Source organism: Nicotiana tomentosiformis, chromosome 8, assembly GCF_000390325.3.
Source record: "Nicotiana tomentosiformis chromosome 8, ASM39032v3, whole genome shotgun sequence".
NCBI lineage: Eukaryota > Viridiplantae > Streptophyta > Magnoliopsida > Solanales > Solanaceae > Nicotiana > Nicotiana tomentosiformis.
This window is the reverse complement of record NC_090819.1, coordinates 57,382,220-57,408,143: the sequence shown is the minus strand read 5'-3', so window position 1 is coordinate 57,408,143 and position 25,924 is coordinate 57,382,220. Positions and strand designations below refer to the sequence as shown.

Sequence of the window (25,924 nt, the reverse complement as noted above, 5' to 3'; positions counted from 1 at the left end):
CGAGAGACTAGAGAGATTGATGACTGAGTGAGGCCGAGGGCATGATTGTGAGGATATTTATGGGAGCGGGCTGCATGCCGCAGTATATTTTATTGATTTATGCCATGATTTTCTTGTTATAGTACTTGGGCTCAAGGAGCCCCTCCGGAGTCTGTACACCCCCAGTGAGCGCAAGTACCTATTGAGTGTGAGTGCGAGTGTCGAGCGCGAGTGTCGAGTGTCTGAGAGAAATGAGAGATTGTGAGGAATAAGTGACTGTGAGGTTGGAGTGAATGAGAGGACTGAGTGACTGACATTCTAAGAATATGTACTTGATTTCATTACTATTGTACTTCAGCTAGCATTTATCACTATCATGAAATTTCTCAGAGATACTATATCATGTTTCAATTGAACTTGGCATGAATTATCTGTTTTAGCCTTAACGCTCGAATTTGAAAGCATGTCTATTTTTTTGTAATTTTATTTTCTGAGATTGAATTGTATCTGTCAAGCTCGTCACTACTTTCAGTCCAATATTTAGTCTTGTTACTTACTGAGTTGGTCGTACTCACGCTACACCCTGCACTTCGTGTGCAGATCCAGGTGCTTCTGGTCACAGTGGGTATTGATTATCCGCGCAGCCCGATCATTTGGGGATTTCAAGGTAGCTGCCCGGCGTTCGCAGACCTTGACTCTCCCCCTCTCTTGCGGTTTCATGTATTTATTTTCAGTTTTTCACAGACAATGTATAGATGCTTATGTATTCAGTGACACCCTAGTTTTGGGAACCTTCGTATTTAGTTTTGACTTCCTATCCAGTTTATGAGGACTTTAATTATTCAAACATATGTTATTATATTGTTTACTTAAAAGTGTTGGAAGTAATTTTGAAATATCGGCTTGCCTAGTACCACGTTAGGCGCCATCACGACAGGCTAAGTTTTGGGTCGTGACAACATTTCAGTATCAGAGAGGTTAGAGAAACATCTTCAGATTCAAAGAAGGTCTCTTCAGAGTGGGTATCTTGGTTGTAGCATTGTTGGGTGCTCCAGAGGAAATACAATGGTTTATGTGTTTTTGGACGATCTGATTCGTTCTAGGGTCTTCCACAGCAAGCTTTGACTTAGGATCATTGTGTACAGATAAGGGAAAGTGCTGACCTGAAGACAAGTCGAGGAGGATTAGAAGAAATAGGTCAGCTCGGTGGTGTTGGGTTAGCATAGCAACAAAGGTAACTGGTCTTTTGGTATGGTAATGCTTCACCAGCGTTCTATGGCAATAGTCTTAGGTTTGACGGCTTACGTGACTTGGTTGAGTTGGGGACGTTCAGTTTTGATTGTTTGGTGATTTGCAGACTAGCCTCGAAGAGTTCTTGATAGTGTTGCAGCTTGAGCTAGATGTCTGCTACCGGCATAAGGAATGTGTTATGTGTTATGATTTTTGCCTAGATGGTATCACGAGTTCTAGACAGCATGGACGATTTAAGATGTTTAGAGGAATGCTAGCATTATTTGATACCACCTAAGAAGGGTGCGCACTCTAGAAGGCGCATTGTGTTTTGACTTGCGGATGCCTGACTGGTATTACGGTAATCGCCTAGTTGATCAACTGCTGATGTCCAGATTTTGCTCTATGGCACCAAAGAATTATAAAAGTAATTCTCGTGGGCTGACCGTATGTGAGGAATGTGTCAGTTATTTGAGTAGTGTAGTTGTGATCGGATATGGAGATTCTAGTATTCTAGGGATTTGAAGACTAAGAGGGTTCTCGAGGTGGATTGTTCCATGGTTGTGAACGGTGAAGGTATAACTGATGGTATGTACTATAGATATGTTATTGTGGGATTTTCGGAGGCTATCTACCTACTTCGGAAGGATCAAAATTGATTTGGAGGCTACTAGTAGGTCCAATAAGGATGTCTGTTCTAAATCGAGTCAGATTTATCTACTCAACACAGTTATTGTGGAGGGGTATGTTATCGGTTAGGGTGGATCACATTCATATTCCGATATGTCTCATGTGTTACTCTCCTATGCTGCGATGGGTTGTGATCTGTTGGTTATCTGCACACTGATGCAGTTATATTTGGGCTTTTGTAGCAAAATTCGGGCGAGATTGCTCTTGGGGTGTTGAATGGTTGATTGTGCCTTGGTTATGGTCTTCCTATTTCTGGTATATAGTGATATCCATATCTCCATAGTCATGGTCACTTGCTTCTTGTGGTGGATTGATAGCATTGCGCTTCGTGGTGGTATCTGTTGAGCTGGCGGGATGATTTCTTCATTTCCATTCTCTTTCTATCATTGGGTATATTTGAGTTATTGTTTGTTAGTACACGGATTGCATGGTATGTAGATCTAAGTAGGATTTGTGTGACAAGTCAGTCGAGTAACTTGTACTGGATGAGGTGAGGTTATCGGGCCTGAAATGAGTGCCATCAGATTTGACTAAGGCATGTTTGCAAGAATTGTGTCACTAGTCGGCTTAGATTTTGGCTGATTCTTATCGGACAAGAGAGCTCCACAACTTGTTAATATGATGGGTGGTTATGAGTTTCTGTATGTTTCTTTCATCATTTGGCAGTGTACGAAGGTTCAGAACAAGATTTTAGTTGATATGAGGTTTGTTACCGATGTCGGGTTGGTTATCGAGTAGCTATTGCGGTCGGAAGTTATTGCTATGAGTATTTGAGTTATGCGGTATATCATGTGATTATGTCTTGAGATATGGTTATGGATTGATAGAGCTTGTTCAGAGTTATACGGTGCATAGATGCAAGAATCGGGTCATATAATGAGTTCCGGATGTTGGGGATTTGGGTTTTAAGGTTTATGGACTAAGGTTGAAGTAAGGATCCTTTGTTAGGTGGTGTTTTAGGGCTTATATGGAGTGGGGTGACGTTGGATCACCCATGGTTATGTGTATGGTGATGTTATATGGAAATTTGATGGCTTTGGAACGACTTTTGGCACGTTCGAGGACGAACATATGTTTAAGTGGGGGAGAATATAACGACCCGACAAGTCGTTTTGAGCTTTAGCATTCCTTTCGGTGGTTTGAGACTTTGAGTAGCTTCATATTATGTATTATGACTTGCGTGTATGGTTGGTTGGGGTTTTCGAGCTGTTCGAGATTGATTTGAAAGAATGATTCTTGTTTTAGAAGCTTTAAGTTGGAAGAGTTGACCAAAGTTTGACTTTTGGGTAAACGGACTCGGAATCGGGTCTTAATTATTCCAACAAGTGTGTATGATGATTTTGGACATGTCCACAAAGTTTGGTTAAATTCCGACGAGTTTTGGATAAGTTTGGGTTGTATGGTGATTGCTTTCGATTTTGACGTCGATTTTGTATGGGTCAAAATCCATCTTAAGTCAAAAATGTTGTTAGTAAAGCATTCTTGGGACACCGCGTGTTGAAGTAATCTAATTATCAGCAAAGGCCATGGTCGAGGAATCAACAAGGACCAGGGCCGAGGCTGAGTACTCTTGACAGAATTATAACGACTAGTTTTCAAGATATGACATTAGAGAGTATATTCTAGTAGATATTCTCTTTGTACTATTAGGGTTTTCCTTTTAGGAACATGTTCCCTATAAATAGAAGAAGACATAATGATAGGGGGCATGTGCTATTCATTTTTAAAAAAACACACTTTGACTTGAAAAAGAGAATCAGATCTCATTGCTAAGATATAAACATCACCTTTTCACTGAGATTCTTGTATATACTTTTCCCCTAGATGCGAGAATAACTCAAATATTCAAGGGATTGTCTATCATTCATCATTGTCAGAAAGAACATCCACTTATTCCATTCTTTCTTGGGTGACTCATTCGTTCTATTTACTTAAATGTCATTTACTGCTATTCATTGATATTGAATGCTACATTGTCGCCTTTGATTTCTTGGGATATTTATTGCATGTAACCGCTACTATCCGATTATATCTACATAGTGTTCGTTGCTTTTTAAGAACTCCATCTTAGGGGTAATATTGTTAGCTAAGATTAACCCTCTTTTATATAAATTTAATTATTTGAACCAAGATTTATATTTTTGGTCAAACAATTTGGCACCGTCTGTGGGGATTTCTTAGTTAAATTTTTAGTTTCCTCTAGAACTACAATTAACTCAAGTCACTAACGTCAAAAAACCCCTAGATCTCCTTTCTTTGTATATACAAATTTCTTTGTATATACAAAACCCTACCCCAAGGAGAAAGGACAAAAATAACAAGTGACTTCCCAACCAACCTCATGAATGTCATCAATGAAAGCTGTGAAATAGTAGGTGAGGACACGACGCCCAACACGTCCCCTAGGCGAGAGAGGTCGCCACCTCCACACTGCAGCATAACAAAACCCAGCAGAAAAGGGGCCTCCGCGTCTACAGAGGAAGGGACGCCCCTAGCTGTGAAAAACTCCTCGAGGCATGGCCTACAGAAATCGCAAGGGCTTGCATGATACAACAAATAGACAAGCAGTGCAACCGACCTCTCCCTCCAACGACAAGTATAACTCACAATATTACTGATAGTGCAAGTGACAATGCCCTCGCTGCTATTCTAAAGAGGATGGAAGAAATGGAGAATGAAAACAAGGCACTCCGAGACCAGATGAAAGAACACCAAGAATGAGTTGACAAGATACCGAGCTCTCCTAAGCTGCTGCCGAAAAGGGATACCGGAAGGTTCGTAGAGCATCCGTACAGTGATGATGCAGCCCTGCATGCCATACCAAAGACCTTAAAAATGCCACCCTACCTCAGTATATACGAAGGAATGACCAATCCTGAAGATCATATGACTCACTACGTCACCGCCGTGAAAGTCAATGACCTCGTCAAGGAACAAGTGTCCTCCATTTTGCTGAAGAAGTTTGGTGAAACCCTCATGGGAGGGGCATTAACATGGTATTCGCAACTACCAGCCCGCTCCATAGAAACTTTTGAAGAAATGGCCGATAAGCTCGTAACCACCCATGCCGGAGCCAAGAAGACCGAGGCGAGAGTAAATGACATATTTTCTATTAAGCAATCCTTGGGAGAGGGAATAAGGGATTTTCTCGCCCGATTCAATAGAATAAGGATGACTCTGCCAAACGTATCCGAAGGGATGGAAGTCGCATCTTTTCAGAACGGGCTGAGTAGAGAGGGTTTAAGAGCAACTAGAAAAGTGTTGAGCCGATTGATGAAGTATCCTCCAACCACTTGGGATGAAATCCTTAATGCTTACTGTGTCGAGGTCCGAGCAGATGAGGACGATCTCAACGGAGCAACTCACCGGATAACCTCGGTACAAGCCGAATCTAGAAAAGAACGAAGAGACAGTACTAGAAGAGATCATTCGATTCCGCAACCTAACAAGGAACGGCACCAACCATATGTCAGGGCGGCTGTCACACCCTCCCTCCACTATGAAGAAGGCTCGTCCAGACCAAGGACAGGGACTTATCCGAATGAAAGAGGTATGCCTCCTTTATTATCTGCTCACAATTTTTGAGTGTCGCCTACAGAAATAGTCTACGCTCTTGAGAAACTCGGAATGAAAGTGAAGTGTCTGCAAAAGATGAGATCAAATCCGAACACCAGAAAGTTCGACGCCCTCTGTGAGTTCCACCAGGAATGCGGGCACAAAACAGAAGATTGCATCGCCCTTAAACAGGAAGTCGTAAACATGTTACGGCAAGGGCACCTCAAAGAGTTGTTAAGCGATAAGGGGAGGTCCAACTTCGCCAGAGGACGTGAACATCAAGGCTTGCCGAAGCCGCCATTGCCAGCTCGTACCATCAACATAATCATTGGCGGCAGCGACGAGCCTCTATCAACGGCATAAAGTTCACCACCACTCACAAACTCAAGCAGTCTATCACTCGCGAACGGTACGACGGACTCGAAGAAAGTATCATCTTCGACGAGTCGAATGCCGATGGTTACCGATGTCAAATGCATCATGGTGGATGATGGAAGCGGTGCATGCATTATCCATCCCCATAGCATAAGCAATCACTCTACCCCTTGCATCAAGACACAGCCAATACCAATCCGAGAAGCATCACAATACACTGTATAAGAGCCTGACGCTAAAGGCAAAACTAGAACTGGAGTTGTGGTCAAGGCAGTCTTGAGCTTCTGAAAGCTCTCCTCACACTCATCCGACCAGTTGAAAGGAGCACCATTCTGGTTCAATTTGGTCAAAGGGGATGCAATAGACAAGAAACCCTCCACGAAGCGACGATAATAACCGGCGAAGCCGAGAAAGCTCTGAATCTCCGTAGGTAAGGATGGTCTGGGCCAACTCTGAACTGCCTCTATATTCTTTGGATCCACCTTAATCCCCTCATTGGACACCAAATGCCCCAAGAACACCACCGAACTAAGCCAAAACTCACACTTGGAGAACTTGGCATAAAGCTTCTCCTCCCTCAGCCACTGTAGTACAATCCTCAAATGCTGGGCATGCTCCTCCTGGCTACATGAGTTGACCAGGATATCATCAATGAATACTATGACAAACGAGTCGAGATAAGGCTGAAATACATTGTTCATTAGATGCATGAATGCGGCTGGGGCGTTGATCAACCCAAAAGACATCACAAGGAACTCATAGTGACCATAACGGGTCCTGAATACCGTCTTTAGAATATCCGAGTCCCGAATCTTCAACTGGTGATATCCAGACCTCAAATCAATCTTAGAGAACACCCTCACTCCTTGAAGCTGGTCAAATAGGTCATCAATACGCAACAAAGGATATTTGTTCTTGATTTTAACTTTGTTCAACTGCCTATAGTCAATGCGCATTCGCATAGTACCATACTTCTTCTTCACAAACAGAACCGGTGCACCCCAAGGCAATACACTAGGCCTAATAAACCCCTTATCAAGAAGTTCCTAAAGCTGTTCTTTTAATTCCTGTAATCCCTGTAACTCATCTGGTGCCATTCGATACGGAGGAATAAAAATGGGCTGAGTGCCCGGCACCAATTCAATACCAAAGTCAATATCCATGTTAGGCGGCATGCCCTGCAATTCTGCAGGAAACACATCCGGAAAGTCTCACACCACTGGAACAGAGTTAATAGTAGAAGTATCAGCACCAACATCCCTCACAAAGGCCAAATAAGACAAACACCCCTTCCCAACCATCCATTGGGCCTTCAAATATGAATCACCTTGTTGGGAACATAGTCTAGAGAACCTCTCCACTCGATCCTTGGCAAACTCGGCATCACCAATGTCATGGTCTTAGCATGACAATCCAGAATAGCATGACATGGGGACAACCAATCCATACTCAAGATCACGTCGAAATCAACCATACTAAGCAATACGAGATCGACTCTAGTCTCCAATCCCTCAATAGTCACTACACATGACTGATATACACGATCCACAACAATAGTATCGCCCACTGGCATAGATACATGAACAGATAAAGCTAAGGACTCACGGGGCATATCCAGATAACCAGCAAAATATGATGATACATACGAATAAGTGGAACCAGCGTCAAATAATACAGAAGCATCACTGTGGCATACTGAGACAATACATGTGATCACTGTATCTGAAGCAACGGTATCTGGTCTGGCAGGAATAGCATAGAATCGGGCCTGACCGCCACCTGATCGGCCTCCCCCTCTAGGGTGACCTCTAGCTGCCTGAGCCCTACCCCGAGCTGGCAAAGCGGGTGGTGAAGCAACTGGTACTGAAGTCATGGCCTGACTCCTCTGCTAAGCTAGACCTCCCGTAAGGTGGGGACAAAACTTATTTACATGACCCAACTCTCCACAATCGAAACATCCCCTCTCGAAAAATGGTGGCAAATACTAAGACGAATCCTGTGAACCAGAATAACTACCAGAGGAACCTGGTGCAGATGAACCCTGAACTGAAGGGGCTCGAGATGAACTCTGAGCTGGGAGAGCACTGAGAGATGACTGACCCGGTCTAGCATTGTACGAACCATGGCTAGATGATGCACCACGAAGAGCTGGACGAGCCATCTGAGCAGGCCTATAAGGATGACCCCTGTTGTGGTAGGACTGTCCCCCAGAAGGAACACCACTGAAACCACCCGAACCACGAGGCCTCTTGGCCTCCCTCTCCTGACTACGAACCATCTCCAGCCGCCGAGCAATATCGACCACCTCGTCGAACGTAGCACCTGATACACTCTCCCGAGTCATAACATAGCGGTACTGGTAGTAGAGGCCATCAATGAACCTCTAAATCCTCTCCCTCTTAGTGGGAACCAACCAAACTACGTGACAAGCCAACTCTGAAAACCTCATATAATACTGGGTCACAGACATGCCATCTTGACGTAGCTGCTCGAACTACCTGTGCAGCTCCTCCCTACCGGTCTGTGGCACAAACTTCTCCAAGAAGAGAATAGAGAACTCATGCCATGTAAGTGGTGCTGCACCGACTGGTCTGCGCCTCTCATAGGCCTCCCACCATCTGAAGGCAGCCCCAGTAAATTGAAAAGTAGTGAATGAGACCCCACTGGTCTCCAGAATACCCGTCGTGCAAAGAATCCGCTGGCACCTAGCCTAGAAGTCCTGGGCATCCTCTGACTCAGCCCCACTAAATGATGGAGGCTAGAGCCTCCCAAATCTCTCTAGTCTCCTCTGCTCATCATCAGTCATAACGGGACCCACCTAGGCCTGAGCAACTGTAACCGACTGGGTTGGTAGTACCTCCGGGGTCTGAAGTCCCTGCATCACCTGCTCTGGAGTACGGGCGGTGGGAGCCTGAGTACCTCCCCCTACCTAAGAAGTGGATGGCGCGGTCTAAACAGAAACCGCCTGAGCAAGGCTAGTACACACATTCAATATTTGAGCCAAAGCCTCCTGAAGGCCTGCAATCACAATGGGCACAGCTGGTGCCTGGACTGGCCCCACTGGCTCAACCACATCTAGAATCTGCTCCTGAGCTGGGGATCTGCAGGTGATTGTCTAGCTGTTGTACGAGCTACACCTCTGCCCCTACCGCGACCCCTACTGCGACCCCGGCCTCTCGTGGCCCTAGCTGATGGTACTAGTGGGTGTCCATCTAGCCCGGTAGCACGTGCCCTCACCATCTGTGAGAGAATAGAATAACAGAAGTTTAGTTCCTGGAATCAACAAATTCGCACGACAAGAGTACAAGAATGTGAAGTTTTCCTAAGGGTTCAGCAGCCTCTCGAAGATAAGTACAGACATCTCCATACCGATCCACACGACTCTGCTAAACTTGCTCATGACTCGTGAGACCTATGTAACCTAGGCTCTGATACCAACTTGTCACGACCCAAAACCCAATATTTCGTGATGGCGCCTATCATGGTACTAGGCAAGCCGACTACTCAGGCATTTCCAACACCTTCAACTTTGAAATATACTAAAATAGTTTAAATAATTAAAAAATCTCATAAAACGGGATAGAATATCATAACTCAATACATAAGTTTTCCCAAAACTAGGGTGTCACTGAGTACATGAGCATCTACATAAGGACATAGTCTGGTATACTGTCTAGAAAGTATAACTGAATAAATAAACTGAAAGATAGGGGAGGAGAGTCAAGGCATACGGACGCCCAAGCAGCTACCTCGATGATCTCCAAATGTCTGAACTCTGTTAATCAACAACCACCGTGACCGGAAACACCTGGACCTGCACCTGAGGTGCAGGGTGTAGCGTGAGTACAACCAACTCAATAAGTAACAAATCTAACTTTTGGACTGAAAGCAGTGACGGGTTCGAGTATTACAGTCCACATACAACATTAACAGTATGGAAGGTTACAGAAAAATATGATAGTGATATCTCATAAATTCATAATCTGCAAGTAACGGTACAAGAATTTAGACATCCTTTCAGGTTTTTGCAATAAAAAGTTAACACATAACAGGGCAGATCCAGCCCAAATGCAAATAAAACCATGGCAGATCCAGCCCAAATATAAATAAAATGAAGGCAGATCCAGCCCAAATGTAAATAAATTGCTAGCAACTACGCCCACTGTGGATGTGCAGACTCTGGAGGGGCCGATCCATCCCAAACGCTATAATAAGCCAAATCCCGGCATGAATCAATAAAGCCTGTTGCGTCGTGCAGCCCGATCCCATGAATATCAATCACAATAGATCCTCAACCTCACTCAATCATTAATCTCTCCAGTCTCTCGGGCTCACAAGAATCATGATAATCAACCCAAATAATGATGATATGATGTATCAATAAAGGACAACAGAGACTGAGATATAATATGCAAATAATAGGTGTGACTGAGTACAAAATGGAAAATTAAGCAAATAATTCAACATGTAACACGACCTCTGTGAGTCCCAACACATAGCCTAAGCAGGATTTCTAACATAACTGACAGCTCAATTGTTCTAACACATGGTGAAAATATGGGTAACAACAAGATTATTCAACTATACAGATTCATGGAATTGACCAAGTCACAATTCTTACAGTGCACGCCTGCACGCCCGTCACCTAGCATGTGCGTCAACTCAACACAAAGAACATAACATAAAATTCGGGGTTTCATACTTTCAGAACCAAGTTTAGAAGTGTTACTTACCTCAAACTGTACAAAACTCTACTCCAACAAGTTCTTACCTCGAATCGACCTCCGAACACCTCGAATCTAGCCACAAACAATTCGATACGATCAACTCAAGCTATAGGAATCAATTCCATAAGAAAATACTAAATTCTTAATCAAAAGTCAAAAAGTCAACTCAAAGCCGACCCTCGGGCTCACGTCTCAGAATCCAATAAAAGTCACAAAATCTAGAAGCCCATTCCACCACGAGTCCAACCATACCAAGTTTACCAAATTCTGATACCAAATCACCACTCAAATCCCCAAATTAAAATCTCCAAATTCCTAGCCTCAACTCCTAAAATTACACCTCAAAAACACACAAACTAGGTGGAAATTTCAATGGGGAACCAAAATTATTGAATAAAAATGATCACAAGTGACTAACCTCAAGAAACCCCTCAAAATCCCTCTCAAAAATCGCCCCAATTCGAGTTTGCAAAGTCCAAAAGGAGAAAAATCACGAAACCCTCGGATATAACACTGCAATGCTTTCGCACCTGCGACCCACTTAACCGCATCTGCTGTCCCGCAGGTACGGACATTTCTCTACTTCTATGACCAAGCCTGGGATCTCTGCCTTCGCTTCTACGATCCCACATACGCAGGTGCGAGTCCGCATCTGCGCCCCATAGCTTCCTCTCTAAACCTGCTTCTGCGCACCTTACTCCGCATCTGCGACCTTGTAGGTGCGGAAATTCCCTCACACCTGCGACCATTGCACACTCCTCTCAAGGCCGCAACTGCACTCCCCTACTCACACCTGCGAGCTCGCACCTGCGATCAAAACTCCGCAGGTGCGATTGCACCAGACCTGGTGAGCTTCAGCAGTCTTTCAAAATCCAAACTTGATCCGTTAACAATCTGAACTCCACCCGAGGCCCCCGGGACCTCAACCAAACACACCAACTAGTCCTAAATGTCACGCCCCAAACCTAGGGAGGTGTGGCCGGCACCCGATGCCATATTTGGCCCGAGCGTACCACTCTGTAACTGTGAACTTTGGAGGGGTAACCCTCAACTTAGGCTGATGAGGCCATATTCTGAATTATCTAAAAGTATCGCCTCTCTCATCTGAGGGGTAAACATACCCAAAAGCTCATACAAATATGAATATATATATATATATATATATATATATATATATATATATATATATATATATATATATATATATATATATATATAGCTGATGAGGCCGCTATGAACATCTACTGATATACAAAATATACAGGACTCGTCTACAAGCCTCTAAAGATAACTTAACTGTACCATGGTCGGGACAGGGCCTTGACCTACCCATCAAACCTGTATATATAAAATAGACTCCAAGGTCTAGACCTGGTAACTCCGAGGGAATAGAGCTTACCAACTAAGCTAATGTTTGACTCTGTCTGCTAGAAAGGTCTATCCAGCGGCCTATCAGGTCCTGCAGGCATGAAATACAACATCCCCCCAGCAAAAGGGATGTCAATACGAAAAGATGTACCGAGTATGTAAGGCAACAAAATAACTGAAAGCTGAAACTGAAATAATAATATAATAACTGAAAGTAACTGGGAGTCAAATATGATCTGAAGATATGCTTACCTGTTGATACTGACTCAACTCTCTCAATATAGTAAATAAAATAGTTGTCCGGCCTTATAAGGCTCGGTACATATAACTACTCTGCTGTAATAGGCTCGCTCATAGGCGCTCGGCCATACTAGGCTCTGTATCTCGGCCATTCTAGGCTCGCTCATAGGCGCTCAGCTATAGTAGGCTCGGTGTATAACTTACCATCTTATCAGAGGTTGCCCAATAGGGGCCTGTCCATCGATTATAGCTCGATGGTGGTAAAAGTATTGTAATATTGTATATATATATATATATATAGACCCTCCGCTCTCTTGACTGGAAGAAAATAATACTTAACTGAATATAAAGTACCGATAAAGGAGAATATATAACTTATGAGACTAGGATAATGTACATAAGTTCAGGAATACGAACTTCTCTTTATGTCTCGTTATCAAACTCATGTAGTTACGGGATCATGCCCAAATGAAGGAAAGGTTTAGTCTTAACATACCTTAACCTCGTTGAATCCTTAATAGCTTCCAAGCAACTCTTCAAACAACTCCACTCAGTCTACCATAGCATAAGGAGATTCAAAATCGGTGCTGAGTAAAGGCTAAGTCCGTAACTTAAGCTAGTAGCTCCTTTATGTAAATTTGAGCGGCATCTCCCCTGTAACAAGGGCCTTCTCCAATACCATATAACAACAGCCCAACAACACCAATCAATCTACATAACAACAAGTGCACAAACGTCACACACAAAACTTTTATTTAACACGATGAGTGGCAAGCTTGGATTGGGACCAAGCCCTTTAAAAGGTTCAAGGGTCGTCAACCACCTAAGTGGGTCCCATTGAGAGCTACTTGCGCGGTCTAGCAAAAATACGAATATCTCTCTACTCCGATGTCGTATCTATGAACGGTTTAATACGTTAGAAACTAGACTCGTATATCTTCAATTTGGTAGGGAGATCATCCCCTAATTCCAAGTATATTGGGAGAAAAGCTCAGCTACATTTTACTTAAGTTTCACACATTTATGAATGCAACTTGTGATGACCTTTTCCAACTTTTGCTCCACAACTCACTAGACTTCAAAACATAACACACGACTATCATACGACTAAAATAACTCATAACATAGTCTCCTTATAATGTTAAGCACCCTAGTCTCACCCCAAAAATACATGTTATAACATTCCCAACTTGTCGACTTTCGACGAAACTTATTTTCTTCAATTAGTTTAGCCTCTAAGCCTTCAAACCCTCTTGGTATTCATGATCTTAAATATTTGTAACCTTCACATTAATGTGATTAACTAACTCTGTAAACCTTTCAAAGATGATTTCATTTCTGAGCTTACATCAATTGACTTATGACGTACTCTTACATACGAATACATGGGTTGTAACATCATTTCCCCCTTTGGAACATTCGTCCTCGAATGTTGACTGATGCGCTTATCAGTCTCATAACCTATAGCTCTTACAAATACTTTATTGTTGTCCTTTCCATCTAGGCAACTGTCTTTACTGTCTGAAGTTTGGACTATTCACAACCTTCTGCACTTTAGTATCTCTACCTTCTTTACCTTTACCTTTCTTATCTTTGAATCTTGCATTGTATCTTCTGTCGTTTTCATAACCTTCCTTCCACATAAGTGGAATTCACGTCCACAACTTAAAGCTCTACTATAATACTTGCACCTCTAGTGCATACACAATCCGGTGAGAGCTTTATACTTACTCCTTATGAGGCTGGTAATTTTCCAACTGGCTTTATTTTAGAGCCGTTATAGAATATGGTCGTTGTACTATTTATATCGTACCTCCGATATTAAGAGTGATTCTGCAATGTTCTGAATCATGATTTCTATAATTATCTAGATCTAATAATCAGACTCTTGATTTACTTAGCTGATGTAACTCTTTAGTTTCTTCTTCTCTCTCAGCCTTTAAATAGGCTTAAGCTATCTTTCGATCTGGGGCTCAGGGTATTAGTTATTGCTTTCGCCTTTCGTGGGCGCTATGGAACATCCATAATATAATCTTCTAACAATTCAATCCATTGTCTGTGAGGTGGACTCAATTCTTTCTTTTAACTTATACCGGAGTCTCCTATAGCTGTAGGAATGTCAACATATGTGCTGCGTGGATAATAGTCCGAAATATTAAGTGCGTTCATAATGTAACTAACTCTGGGTCATTGATCGAATAATTCCTTTCGTGCCTTCTCGGCTTTCTTTAAAAGTAACCAATTACTTTTCCTGGTCGTTCTGTCACTTGTTGCATGAATATTTGGCTTATCTTAGTGCCCACACCTATTTGAATTTCGTGCAACTCATATGATCTTGAATATTACTTTTGATTTTACTCCCTGTTCCTTAGTCACGACAGGTGCTACTTTGTTTTAGAGTGCATATAATGTTGTAGTGAGACTGTTATTACCAGATCATTTCTTCTTTAGGTCACTATGCTTATGTTGAATCCTTCTTTCTTATTTTCTCAGCTAGTCTTTCGTTGTAGCATTTAAGAAAGACCCTCTGACTCATGTAAACATGGGAGCTTTTTACATCGTATACCCAACAAAAGTTTTGATGTACTTACTCACCTATAATTATCCTTAGTTACTTACCTCTGCGCCCTTGTGCTCGTAGGGTTACTTTTGAACTAAAATTTTGACTATCTCCCCAATGGCACTCTCTTTTATTTCTGTAATACTGATACGATACCTGTAACTACCCCAACTCCTATCTGAATATTTCTCAAGGATTACGATGTCATATCTGTGAGGCAGAATTTTCTGTGCTGGGTTTCACTACGTTTATCTTGCATGATCTGTTGATTTATTTGAGACCTCTTGTCTAGCCATAACTAGGCTCTTCCTGGATCAACTACTAACTACTCGTCAGTCCATGCTCATATCTATATTCTGTGTAAACTCTCTTGGATTATGTCTTTTGTCTTAACTTGCCTTTCGCACTGGCTCCTAATGTATCAAGTGTCCATTCACACTTATTTATCAATAACATCCTGGTCGAGAACCCTTACTGCCTCTCCCCGACATCGTGCTTGAACAATGTTCTGGAGTCGTAACATATCTGTAGGATCTAAATAAATGCAATCTTATTCCTTTTGCCTTTTACCGCATTCTTTCTTTACTATTCCATAGCTACTTGAACTACATAACTCCGACTTAATACCAGATCACACCGTCTTCCCCCCTTTAGGGGAGTACTGGCATTTAATGCTATGAAGATTTACCTATATATGCTTTACCTCTTCATCCTTGGCGTCTTTTCACGTCTTCACTGACTCTTACTCACTTTGCGGTAACCCTTCTCTACCATAGATAACTGAATTTCTTACGTGCGAGGGTGACACCTAGTGTAACTGGCACACTTAGTTTCTTAATCTTAACTCTGCTCACAGTGCTTGCTTTAGGGAAGCGTCTTCCTGAATGACCTTTAAAGGTTATTCTTCCGTTGTCCATTCTATCATTGCCGAAATGCGATCTCTGAAATTCTCACGATGATGACTATTATCAAATCCTTCAGTCCCTAAATCATGTTCGGTTTTATCTTGTTTACTAGCCCATACTAATTTTTATTACTCCCGGGGTCTAACTTAGCTTGTTGGTAATCACGTGGGAGTCACCAGCTTATACTCTCTTATTGTCTCAAGGCATGTCATCTATTGTCTTTTCCTTCACTTGACTATAGACTCTGTCATCTTGTCATATTTTGATTTACCGTTATCACCCATTTATCATACCTTACTTGTAATGCTTCATTTACTCTCTTCTTATTCTCCTGCCAATATTTCTGTCTATCACATTATTCTGAAAACTTCAACAAAACCTTGTTTCACTTTTAGCTCCCCTGGCTCATTCCACAATTTTGGGTTACTCTAACCCCAACTGGATCCTGATATCCCATCTAGCTTCCATTGGGCATAACTGAGATGGGTGTGGCCAATTGTACATACCTCTATTACTGTTGGAAGTAAACTCAGAGTAATTGTATTTCTCTGCCTGAATTGTAAATATTAATAATCTTCACTAACAGGATACCTCGTACCCTCCTTCACCTTGCTTCAATTACATGTTGAAACTTAAACTTTTACCTTATGATACTCCCATGGCCTGCTATTCACGGGGTGTATTTGATATTCCCATCTTAGGGTCTTAAGCTGGAAATTTGCACATCTGGTATGCACGGTCTAATAGGGCCTCAAACAGGGCCACGTCGTCAAGAACTCTCTCTCAATTAGTGCCCTTACTTGTTGCTATATTAGCCCTCTGGCTAGCTGTAATTTTTTTCTAATTGAAAACATCTCTATATCATTAGCAAACATAAGTCTTGACTCGAAGTCTTATGACTCAGATCTATAGCACGATTTGGATTTGAAAGAAGGGTAACAGATTCCTAAATGCCTTTTAGCTTCCTCTTTATATAATGTGGTGCACAACACATCTATAAACAAGGCTCTACTAGACACGGCTTGTAGACTCCCTAGGATAGAACTGCTCTGATACCAAGTTTGTCACGCCCCAAACCTAGGGAGGCATGGCCGGCACCTGGTTCCATATTTGGCCCGAGCGTACCACTCTGTAATTGTGAACTCTGGAGGGGTAACCCTCAACTTAGGCCGATGAGGCCATATTCTGAATCATCTGAAAGTATCGTCTCTCTCATCTGAGGGTTAAACATACCGAAAAGCTCATACAAATATGAATATATCTACTGATATACAAAATATACAGGACTCATCTACAAGCCTCTAAAGAAAACTGAATTGTACAATGGTCGGGACAAGGCCTCGACCTACCCATCAAACCTGTATTTATAAAATAGACTCCAAGGTCTAGACCTGGTAACTCCGAGGGAATGGAGCTTACCAACCAAGCTAATATTTGACTCTGTCTGCTGGGAAGGTCTATCCAGCTGTCTATCAGGTCCTGCAGGCATGAAATACAGCATCCCCAGCAAAAGGGATGTCAGTACGAAATAATGTACCGAGTATGTAAGGCAACAAAATAATTGAAAGCTGAAACTGAATTGATAATATAATAACTGAAAGTAACTGGGAGTCAAAGATGATCTGAAATATGCTTACCTGTTGATACTGACTCAACTCTATCAATATAGTAAATAAAATAGTTGTCTGGCCCTATAAGGCTCGGTACATATAACTGCTCTGTCGTAGTAGGCTCGCTCATAGGCGTTTGGCTATATTAGGCTCTGTATCTCGGCTATTCTGGGCTCGCTCATAGGCGCTTGGCTACAGTAGGTTCGGTATATAACTTACCATCTGATCAAAGGTTGCCCAATAGGGTCCTGCCCATCGATTATAGCTTGATGGTGGTGAAAGTACTATAATACTGTATATATATAGACTCTATGCTCTCTTGACTGGAAGAAAATAATACTTAACTGAATATAAAGTTTCGATAAGGGAGAATACTATAACTTATGAGACTAGGATAATGTACATAAGTTCAGGAATACGAACTTCTCTTTATGTCTTGTTATCAAACTCATGTAGTTACGAGATAATGCCAAAATGAAGAAAAGGTTTAGTCTTAACATACCTTAACCTCGTTGAGTCCTTAATAGCTTACAAGCAACTTTTCAAACAACTCCACTCAATCTACCATAGCATAAGGAGATTCAAAATCGGTGTTGAGTAAAGGCTAAGTCCGTAACTTAAGCTAGTAGCTCGTTTATGTAAATTTGGGTGGCATCTCCCCGTAACAAGGGCCTTCTCCAATACCATATAACAACAGCCCAACAACACTAATCAATCAACACAACAACAAGTGCACAAACGTCACACACAAAACTGCTATTTAACACGACGAGCGACAAGCTTGGATTGGAACCAAATCCCAACTCTTTTTCCCATATCCCCTATACTTACAAAACCAACAATAGGTCCATCATATAAACATATATATTGACATGACATTCCAACCTTATATCCATCATAAATGTAACATCAACCATCCATACAAGATAAAACAACGATCATGAATAACTTTTAGGTATTGTGTGGTTGGGTCTTCTCCTAATTACAACATCATCAACATACTCAACATATTGACAAGCATAACAACAATAAGAACATTATAACCAAGCTATTCCCCTCGATTTTCAGCCATATGAAGTCATATATACAACTCCAAAATAGTCCAATAAGAGACAACAAATTCTTATACAACTTCAAGTTCTATCTTATAATTCTTCATCCAAATAACTTAACCAACACATAGATAAGATTAATCCCAAGAAAAGGGTGTTATACATACTTTAAATAATCTGGAAAAACTCGAACCAAAGCTTTTCTTAGCTTATAAGCATCCTTAATCACATCACAACACCATAGAGACTCTCTTCTTCACTTAGCCTAACTTTTGAGGTTAGGTTTAGGTAAAACACCATTGGATTCGACTTGGAACCCTTGAGAACTGGTAGAGAGGTGTTGAGAGGCTTTGGGAACTGTCCTTGGTCGAAAATGACAAAAAATAAGCCGTCCAAGCTCTTTAAAATGTTCAAGGGTCGTCCACCGCCTAAGTGGGTCCCATTGAGAGCTACTTGCGCGGTCTCGTGAAAACGTGAATATCTCTCTACTCCGATGTCGTATTGATGAACGATTTAATGCGTTAGAAACTAGACTCGTATATCTTCAATTTTGGTATGGAGATCATCCCCTAATTCCAAGTATATTGGGAGAAAAGCTCAACTACATTTGACTTAAGGTTCAACACATTTATGAATCCAACTTATGATGACCTTTTCCAACTTTTGTTCCACAACTCGCTAGACTTCAAAACATAATACACGACTATCATACGACTAAAATAACTCTTAATATAATCTCCTTATAATGTTAAGCACCCTAGTCTTACCCCAAAAATACATGTTATATATAACATTCCCAACTTGTCGACTTTCGACAAAACTTATTTTCTTCAATTAGTTTAGCTTCTAAGCCTTCAAACCCTCTTGGTACTTGGTATTCATGATCTTAAATATTTGTAACCTCCACATTAACATGATTAACTAACTTTGTAAACTTTTCAAAGATGATTTCATTTCTGAGCTTATATCAATTGACTTACGACGTACTCTTACATACGAATACATGGGTTGTAACACTAAAACACGATACAAACTTAGTCGAGCCCTCAAATCATATCAAACAATATCAAAAACACGAATCATACCCCAATTCAAGCCTAATGAAAACTAAGGAATTCTAACTTCTACAATCGAAGTTGAAACCTATCAAATCAAGTCCGATAGAGCTCAAATTTTGCAGACAAGTCATAAATGACACAATGGACCTACTCTAACTCCCGGAACCACAATCCGATCCCGGTAACCACATAGTCAACTCTCGGTCAAACTTCTAAACTTCCAAAGCCTATAATTTTCTAACTTTCGCCATTTCAAGCCTAACTAATTCAACTACAGACCTCCAAATTACTATCCGGATATACTCCTAAGTCCAATATCACCCAACGAAACTATCGGAACTATCAAAACTCTATTCCGGAACCATTTATACATAATTCATATCTGATTACCCTTTTCAACTTAAGCTTTCAAACCTTGAGACTAAGCATCTCAACTCATATCAAAATATTTTCGGAACTAAACCAACTACCCCGGCAAGTCACATAATAACTATTAAGCATAAAATGAGCAGTAAATGAGGGAACGAGGCTACAACTCTTAAAACGACCGGCCGGGTTGTTACATATGTGCACAAGGGAGAAGGGAAGTAGAAAACTGATTTCAAAAAGCTATAAAATCATGTTACTGAAAATCCAACCCAGAAGAGTTAGTGGGTTAGGAATTGAAATCGTGGTGCGAGATTGTGGGATGCTTGAAGCTGTAAAAAGCATAATACAAGAAATTCGAAACCGAGTTCAGAAAAATACCTGTATAAATCTACTGCGAATCTGAACTTGATTCTTCTATATATTGTAGTCCAAGAAGTCTGCTTCCCTATATCAAAAATGGGATTATAGTTCCGATGTACCTACAGAAAAATATGATTTTTCTCGTAAAGACACGTTAAACTATCAAGGATGATCTAAAGTGCAAAGAGAACTGAAGAAATTTGCCTAGACCATGTGAATATGCACAGACTATGGACTCTTTAGAAAAGTGATGAAACAATACCTTGCAAAAGATAAAGAACATCTCTGCAACTTATGTACCCAATCACCAAATGTAAGCAAAAACATATGTTATGTATTATCCACGGTAAAATGGTGAGTGTAGTATATAATTTTGCTTTTTTCTCTATTGTACTTAATTATTTGTCAGGCAAGCATAAAAAATAGCTTGTGAGAATTTTGAGATCGAATATCGAAGAGAATTGTACTTAATTATTTGTTGCAGAAATTTAAGAACTGTTCATGAATTACAAATTCTATACTCACCTCTAGTAGTCATGAAGGAAGAAAGAATAAAACATATAACATATATTTAAATTGGGAAGTCGGAAACTAATTTCAAAAGGCTGTAAAATCATCCTAATGATAAATCGGTGCAGATGGGTTGGTGGGTTAGGAGTTGAGATCGTGGTGCGAGATTGGGGGATGCAACACGCCATAACTTTACAATTAAAATATGTGCCTGCAATGCGGTAAGCCGTTGCAAATGGCGGTTGTCGTAAAACATATACTCGGTTTGATTTTGGGGTTTTTAATTCGAATCATTTGATGGAATCCCAGCATTGGAGGGTTTTTTTTCTTCTTGATTTGGGAAGATGAAATCTTTGCCCTACGTATTTCATTGTACGGGTTTAGAGAGAGAGATTTTGGAGATGTTGGGGAGGCTAGGGTTTGTAGAGCGAAGAAGAAAAAGGGATTTTGTTAATTGCGTTTGTAATACAACCTGAAGTATTAGTTAATATTTTTTAAATTCAAATTTCAAATAAAGTACGTAACTAACTAACCTAAATCAACTAATTTTGTCCTAAAAATGAGACATGTCAATTTCTCCGCACGACACTTGGCAAATTTTCATGGCAACTTCTTTTCTTTTAATAATAGATAGATTATATGTTGTGCATTTATTATTATTTTTTATTTTTTCTCAAGTTTCAAGAATTGCTGCAAACATATTGAAGCATCAACAATTTATTTTGATAAACCTCTTGAATCACGTTCTATTATTTAAGATCAACAATGTCTCGGTTGAGATCAAATGGCTTATAAAAATGTATATTAATAACTTTATATCTCAAAAAGTTAGAAAAATAGAGTTTAAATAAAAAATTAATATGATTTTTTTATAAAACAAAATGCCTCATATTAAACTTGGCTATAAGCCACCAATTTTATTGAGCAGCCCTGCATAGAGTGTGTCACTTCATATGCTCTATTTGTGCATATTGTTATATGATTTGACTGCGATTAGCTTATTATACTTCTGTGTGTTTTCCTCCATTATTGCTATGTGTATATATATATATATATATATATATATATATATATATATATATATATACACTCATGATTGGCTAATTTGAAAGTAAAAAATGTGTGTTTATTGAAATAGTTGAAATATCTGAGTCGTTAATTTGTAGTCACTTAACTTTTCATGAGCTGGAGTGTAGTATTTGAAAATTTTACTTTAAACTGCTTTGTTTAGGACAAAAGTTGCTTAAAAGTTAGTCATGGGACAAACTGATCTCCATTACTACTACAAGTTTGTGTTTAAATTCAAATGCCCGTAGTCCAAAAAACAATTCTGAACTCATAATAGTTTCTCTTAAATTCTTCTTCAAAAGGGCCTCATGACTACTTTTTGGCATAGGCTGAAGATAGGAAGGGACCCCATTTCATTGGACATGATTTAATACCTAATCTATTGAACTGATATGGTTTGGATTTGTGTAAAAAAAAAAAGACAACTCCTTGCATGTGCTATTGTTTCAATTTGCTTTGCAATCTCTCCAGGCCAGCAGTATGGTCATAATAATTAGACAACCATAACATTCATATATACCTACTTATTATTATTGTTATGTTATGTGACACTCCAATAGAGTATTTCAATCATAAGTCGACATTAACTAACCAAAACTGTCCATTTAACAGAATCAATTTTCTTCATTGCTATTGATATGATCCTAAGATGTAGGGCCACTTGCAACCTTCTGTATCAAAAACATATAAAATAACCTAGTCTAGATATCTTATACCACGGAATCTACTCCATAGAAGGTTACATGTTATTTTGCTCATAAAATAATTCACATAAGATTCTGTAAGCCGAATAAAGATCGGGGGATCATAATATTTTTCTTTCTTCCATTATTTTATTGCAAGGGCATATTTTATTCATCTATTTCAAGACTAATGTGAAATAAGTAAAAAAAAGAGCTGAAACGATGAACAAATTAAATGGTTAAGATTAAGAATGTGGTACATTTATTGATTTTACCATCCTCAAAACCAATCATCAGATAAAGATTTTGATGGTAGAGTGACTAAAGTATAGCTCATAAGACTAAACTGTCAAACACTCAATTCCAGTCAAAGGTGAACCAACATCCAACTCTAAAAGTTAATGTTCCTCTAATGTATGAACGGCCCAGACATAGGTATTTGGATGGTGGTCTAGCAATTAATAAAGTAGATAAAGTCATGAAAAGTTAGGATTTAACTTAGAGCAAACAAAATTAACATGAAGTAATTTGTATTTTTAATCTATCTAAGCTTCGGAGGAGATATGTGCCGAGTCAAAATGGGCTTGGCCCGTGAGGCTAGCCCAACCCAACCCGCTATTTGGATAGGGTTGAGTTAGGATTTTTTGAGCCCATTTAAAATTGAGGCTTATAAGCCCGACCCAAGTCAGCCCGCTGGTCCTTGAGGCTTGACCGAGGTTGGGTCTGGCAAGCCCGTGGGCCAAAAACTAATTAACTATTAAATATTTAATATTTAAAAAAAGTAAAAACTAAAAAAATATTAATTATAATCCTCATTCCCCACCCCTAGATTATTCATTTACCCTTCCATATCAACTAGAATTTAGATTTTTGACATGCATGTAATATGACAAAATTAGTTTTTCTTTTGCTTAATTAATAACGAACTCGAAAAGTTTTAGGTGGCCAATAATAATCTTTTATCAAAAGAAAATATTACTTTAAGTGGCCAATGATAAGTTTGAATTACTTTAATATATTATTAATATTTAAAATGTTATTCAGTATAGAAAAATATCAATTTTAAATACACAAAAAAAAAAAAAAAATTGACCACTAGCAAATTTCAGAAATTTTAAATTTTTTATGGACTATAATGATAAAATCAGCAAATGATGTTAATCCTAAATTAAAAAACCTCAACATATAAACTTATTGACGCAATCCCTGAATCTGAGAAAAATGAAAGAAAAGTATTAAGAAAATATTCATTTAACTTTAAAAAGGAAGAGCTAGAGATATAAAGAATTTGCATTTCAATTACGAGATTCCTCGTCAAATATCAAACTTTTTATACGCTCTAAGCAAACAGAAGTTGCTTACATGATTAGTCGACTATGTCATGAAAAAATATTTAAGGATTTAAAAAAATTCTTTTTTCTAAAAAATATTGAAGGACCGGCCCGTCCTAACTCGCGACCCTTTTAGGGCTGGATTGGGCTAGCAATTTTAAGGCTCATTCATACGACGGGCCGGGCCGGCCTAACCCACCAAAATAAAAAGCCTACGAGACTTGGGTTGAGTTGGGCTGGCCCGGCCTGTTTTGACAGCTCTAGTGCCGCTAGAAGCTACTTGGTTGAATAATTGAAATGTATGCAAACTGAACCAAACGATACCATTATATAAAAAATGCAGGCCAGACATATGTGTCCAGGGAATTAAGATCCATTAAATCAAATTAGAACAGAGTCCCTGAGAGCAATTGAATATCGACCATATCGTAAAAGAATCTCTCTACTACGAAGGCTACTAACATTATGTCATTAAACATTTAAACTTGTAGAAAGTTTTACTACTACTAAATACTAATTTATAGTAGTACAAATTAATGGTGTAAATACCGAAGGTGTAAATATGAAGGAAAAAAAATTAGTAACAAAGGAAAAAAAACGTTGAGATAATGATGCTCTGTGGGCCTCCAAAAGAGAAGAAGGGCCAAAATGCTAAACCGTTGCTAGTACCCTGTTCATCTTCATGCAGAATTTTGTTTGTAAATTTGTAGTCCTTATTTATATACAGAATTCCACGTACCAAAAACCATATGGTAAATAAAATTGACCAAAAACAAAACGAAATGAAGAAAATTGAAGACAAATACAATGGAGATCTAATAAACATGAAACTGTATTGCAAAATTTCCAGTTCCTTCTAAAACAGTCGCACAATTGTTATTTCATTACAATTCATATCCATAAGAAATGAAACTATTTTTGTCATTTACTTACTTGAAATTCCTTCATACAGTACTCAATACTGCCTTGTAATATTCTGAATACTCAAAAATAGAAACTAAAAAAGAAAAAAACAAATAAAAAAAATGAAAACTCAACCTCTGTACAAAGGCGAACGTTTCGATTGACGGAAGACTTTCATTGGACTTGGAAAATGCCATCCTTTCGACTTCGACGGCGACTCACCGGCGCCGGAAACTGACGTTATCGCCACACTCATTGATCTTGATCTATTCATCATCCTCGCAAAATCATCAATTCTACTATCACTAAATTCGTTAATAATATTGACATGATGAATATTCGCTTTCACATTCGCTTTTCCTTTCACTTCTTCCTTCTTTAATTCTCCGCTTCTCTTACTCTTACTCAACTTGAAAACCGACCAAACCGACGGCGTTTTGATAATCTTGTCGTTACAAATCGGCGGCTGATTTCTCCGGGCGGCGGAATTTTTGTCTCGCGATCGGAGGAACGGAATTCCGGCGGATCTTGATCTCTGGAACGCCGGCTCACTTTCTACAAGCTTCGAAACTCGTGCGACGGAGCCAATTCCTTCGCAACCACCACCTCCTCCTCCTCCGCCGCCGCCGCTACGACCGGAGGATGAGGAGAAGAGAGAAAACGAAGAGGAAGCGGAGGAAGAAGACGACGACGCAGAGGCGTAGCATGCACAGGGGCGTACGTTAGCACAGTCAGGGCAAAGAATGACGAGCCTGTCCTTGAGACAAACCGGGCAAACTCCATTCCTCCGTCGCTTCGAAGGGTGTTTTGGACATCTCCACACTTCTTCTTCATCTAAATAAAACGCCATCATAATAAGCTATATATGCTGTGAATTTCTCTCTATTCTTGATAACTTGTTCTTTCGTCTTCTTGTTTGCTCTATCTTAGATTGTTTATAAAGGCTGCTTAAAAAGGGGGAGACAATAACTTAACCATGGTTAAGCTTATTCCAGGATACTTAACCACGGATAACTAAGCTTTTCGGGCAAATGTTGGTAGACCAAACAACGTGTTTTTTGCCCTAGTAAATAATTAAGATATATTAACTCTGCCCATAATGGTGGAAATTATTTACGAGAATGCCAAATTATTTAATGAAAACAAGTAAATAGTCATGCGTTTCACATATAGGATTTGACTAATGTGGTAAGTAGGTAACGAAATGTGGGCTCCCGAAAGCCGAAAGAATTTAGTATGGTTTTTTTTATAGTACAAACTGGAAAAGGAGAGGTCTTAGTTTGGGTGTGGTCGTGTGGATGCTTGTTTGACCTTTGGATTGCTGTGGTAAAAATAAGAATTGTAAATAAAG

At 39.9% G+C, this 25,924-nt stretch overlaps 2 protein-coding genes and 1 long non-coding RNA gene across 3 annotated transcripts; 1 reads left to right on the top strand and 2 right to left on the bottom strand.

Moving 5' to 3' along the window:
- The first annotated feature begins 4,764 nt into the window (after positions 1 to 4,764).
- Positions 4,765 to 5,817, top strand: LOC104120644 (uncharacterized). The gene is made up of 2 exons (XM_009632446.2): positions 4,765 to 5,449; positions 5,498 to 5,817. Exons 1-2 carry the CDS (start codon positions 4,765 to 4,767, stop codon positions 5,815 to 5,817), a joined length of 1,005 nt encoding a protein of 334 aa, XP_009630741.2.
- Positions 5,818 to 16,859: 11,042 nt separating this feature from the next.
- LOC104086769 (uncharacterized) lies at positions 16,860 to 21,049 on the bottom strand. Its single transcript, XR_684178.4, has 3 exons — positions 20,604 to 21,049; positions 20,097 to 20,197; positions 16,860 to 17,108 (listed from the first exon to the last, which is right to left on the bottom strand). It is a non-coding gene; the product is annotated as an uncharacterized lncRNA (long non-coding RNA).
- A 3,654-nt stretch (positions 21,050 to 24,703) lies between these two features.
- On the bottom strand, positions 24,704 to 25,423 carry LOC104086768 (uncharacterized). The gene has a single exon (XM_009591101.3). It carries the CDS (start codon positions 25,421 to 25,423, stop codon positions 24,704 to 24,706), a length of 720 nt encoding a protein of 239 aa, XP_009589396.2.
- Between the last annotated feature and the right edge of the window lie 501 nt (positions 25,424 to 25,924).